Source organism: Macaca thibetana, chromosome 9 (genome assembly GCF_024542745.1).
Source record: "Macaca thibetana thibetana isolate TM-01 chromosome 9, ASM2454274v1, whole genome shotgun sequence".
NCBI classification, from domain to species: Eukaryota; Metazoa; Chordata; class Mammalia; order Primates; family Cercopithecidae; genus Macaca; species Macaca thibetana.
Genome location: NC_065586.1, coordinates 109,327,125 through 109,328,945, shown reverse-complemented (window position 1 = coordinate 109,328,945; position 1,821 = coordinate 109,327,125). Strand labels below are relative to the sequence as shown.

The following is a 1,821-nucleotide window of genomic DNA, read 5'->3' as shown; positions in this document are numbered from 1 at the left end:
CATTTTCTTAAGACTTTTAAGACTTGTTTTGTGACCTAGCACGTGATCTGTCCTGGAAAATGTTTCATGTGTGCTTGAGAACAATGTACATCCTTTTGCTGCTGGATAGAACATTCTGTGTATGTCTATGAAGTCCATTTGGTCTACAGCGTTATTTAAGTCTACTATGTCCTCACTGATATTCTGTCTGGATCACCTATCCATTATTAAAAGTGGAGTATTAAAGTCTCCTGCTATTCTTGTACTGCTGCATATTTTTCCCTTTATCAGTGTTTGCCCCATCTATGTGCATGCTCTGATGTTGGGTACATATATTTTTTTAATTTGTATATCTTCCTATTGAATTGACACTTTTTTAATGTAATGATCTTTATCGTTTTTTGTATTTTTTAACATAAAGTCTGCTTTGTCTAAAAGTCACCATCCCTGCTGTCTTTTGGTTACCATTTGCATTAAATCGTATTTTTTTCATCCCTTTACTTTCAGCCTATGTGTGTACTTAAATCTAGAGTGAGCCTCTTGTAGACAGCATATTGTTGGTCTTATTATTTTTTTTTTTGAGTTTAAATGCATTTTATTTTTAGACAAACTACATGACATGTTTTTCTTAAAAACAATGCCTCCACTCCAAATAAATCACGGTCAAAATAAATGAAGAGCTCAAGATGACATCAGTCCCATTTGTCTTAAGTCCTGGTGTTGTGTGGATGACAAGCAGAAGCCAGTTATGATGACAGGTGATAGGTACAAAGTGATTGCCAAATTTGTTAACATTTTTCCATTTCTAAACCATCCTTAAAGAAAATCATATATGGGGTCACACCATCCTCACGGTAGTCCAATAGAGCAACCATGCCATCTGGATTCATGTTTTCACCAATGAAGAACTGGTAGTTTTTGAAATTAGCAAGGATGTGCTTGATTTGTTCTGCAGCCCCTGTCATAAAAGGTTTTACTCTTTCTGGTCTCTGTTCTTCAAGTTTACCTTTGATTGATTTTATGTAATCTTTGATGTACTTCTTATAGGCTTCTTTTGTGAAACTTGTTTCCTGCAGATGATGGTTCATGACAATATCAACACCAGTGATTACTGTGCTTTCGGTACCTTCGCCCTCGGGGCCTTCAGCGGAGGCATTTCCACGAATGAGCGAGTCATCAATGTTACCTTCTGTCCTACTGACCATCTTCCCCTCCACGTCCAGGCACAGCCCGTCCATGATCTCCTGGATCTTGTAGATGTCGCAGAACATCTCATCGTGGCTGATGAGGTCCCGGTAGATAATAATGATGGCGACTGAAGGGAGATGACGGCTGCACGGTGCAGCCGGAGCGGCACTCAGTGGGAGTGGGGAGCGGGCGGAAAAGTGATCTTATTTATTCAGCCACTTTATATCTTTTGACTGATGAGTTTAATTCATTAACATTTAAAGTAATTATCAATAGGTAAACACTTATCATTGCCATTTTGTTAGTTGTTTTCTGTTTTGTTGTTCTTTTGTTCCACTCTTCCTCTCTTGCTATCTTCCTTTGTGATTTGAAGATTTTTGTAGTGATATACTTTGATTCGTTTCTCTTTATCTTATTTGTACCTACTGTAGGTTTTTTCTTTTTTTCATGAGGCTTAACTAAAACTTCTTATAGTTATAACAGTTTAAGTTTTAATAACAACCTAACTCAAATCACTTATAAAAACTATATTTTCCCTCCTCTACAAACACACTTTATGTTATTGATGTCAAAATTTACCTCTTTTTGTATTGTGTACCCACTAACACATTTTTGTGATCATAATTATTCTTAATACATTTATCTTTTAACATT

General features: G+C 36.3%; 1 protein-coding gene across 1 annotated transcript; it reads right to left on the bottom strand.

The window, feature by feature from the left end:
- Positions 1–548: 548 nt before the first annotated feature.
- Positions 549–1,305, bottom strand: LOC126962122 (translationally-controlled tumor protein-like). Its single transcript, XM_050802980.1, has one exon. It carries the CDS (start codon positions 1,248–1,250, stop codon positions 768–770), a length of 483 nt encoding a protein of 160 aa, XP_050658937.1. The 5' UTR covers positions 1,251–1,305; the 3' UTR covers positions 549–767.
- Positions 1,306–1,821: the final 516 nt, after the last annotated feature.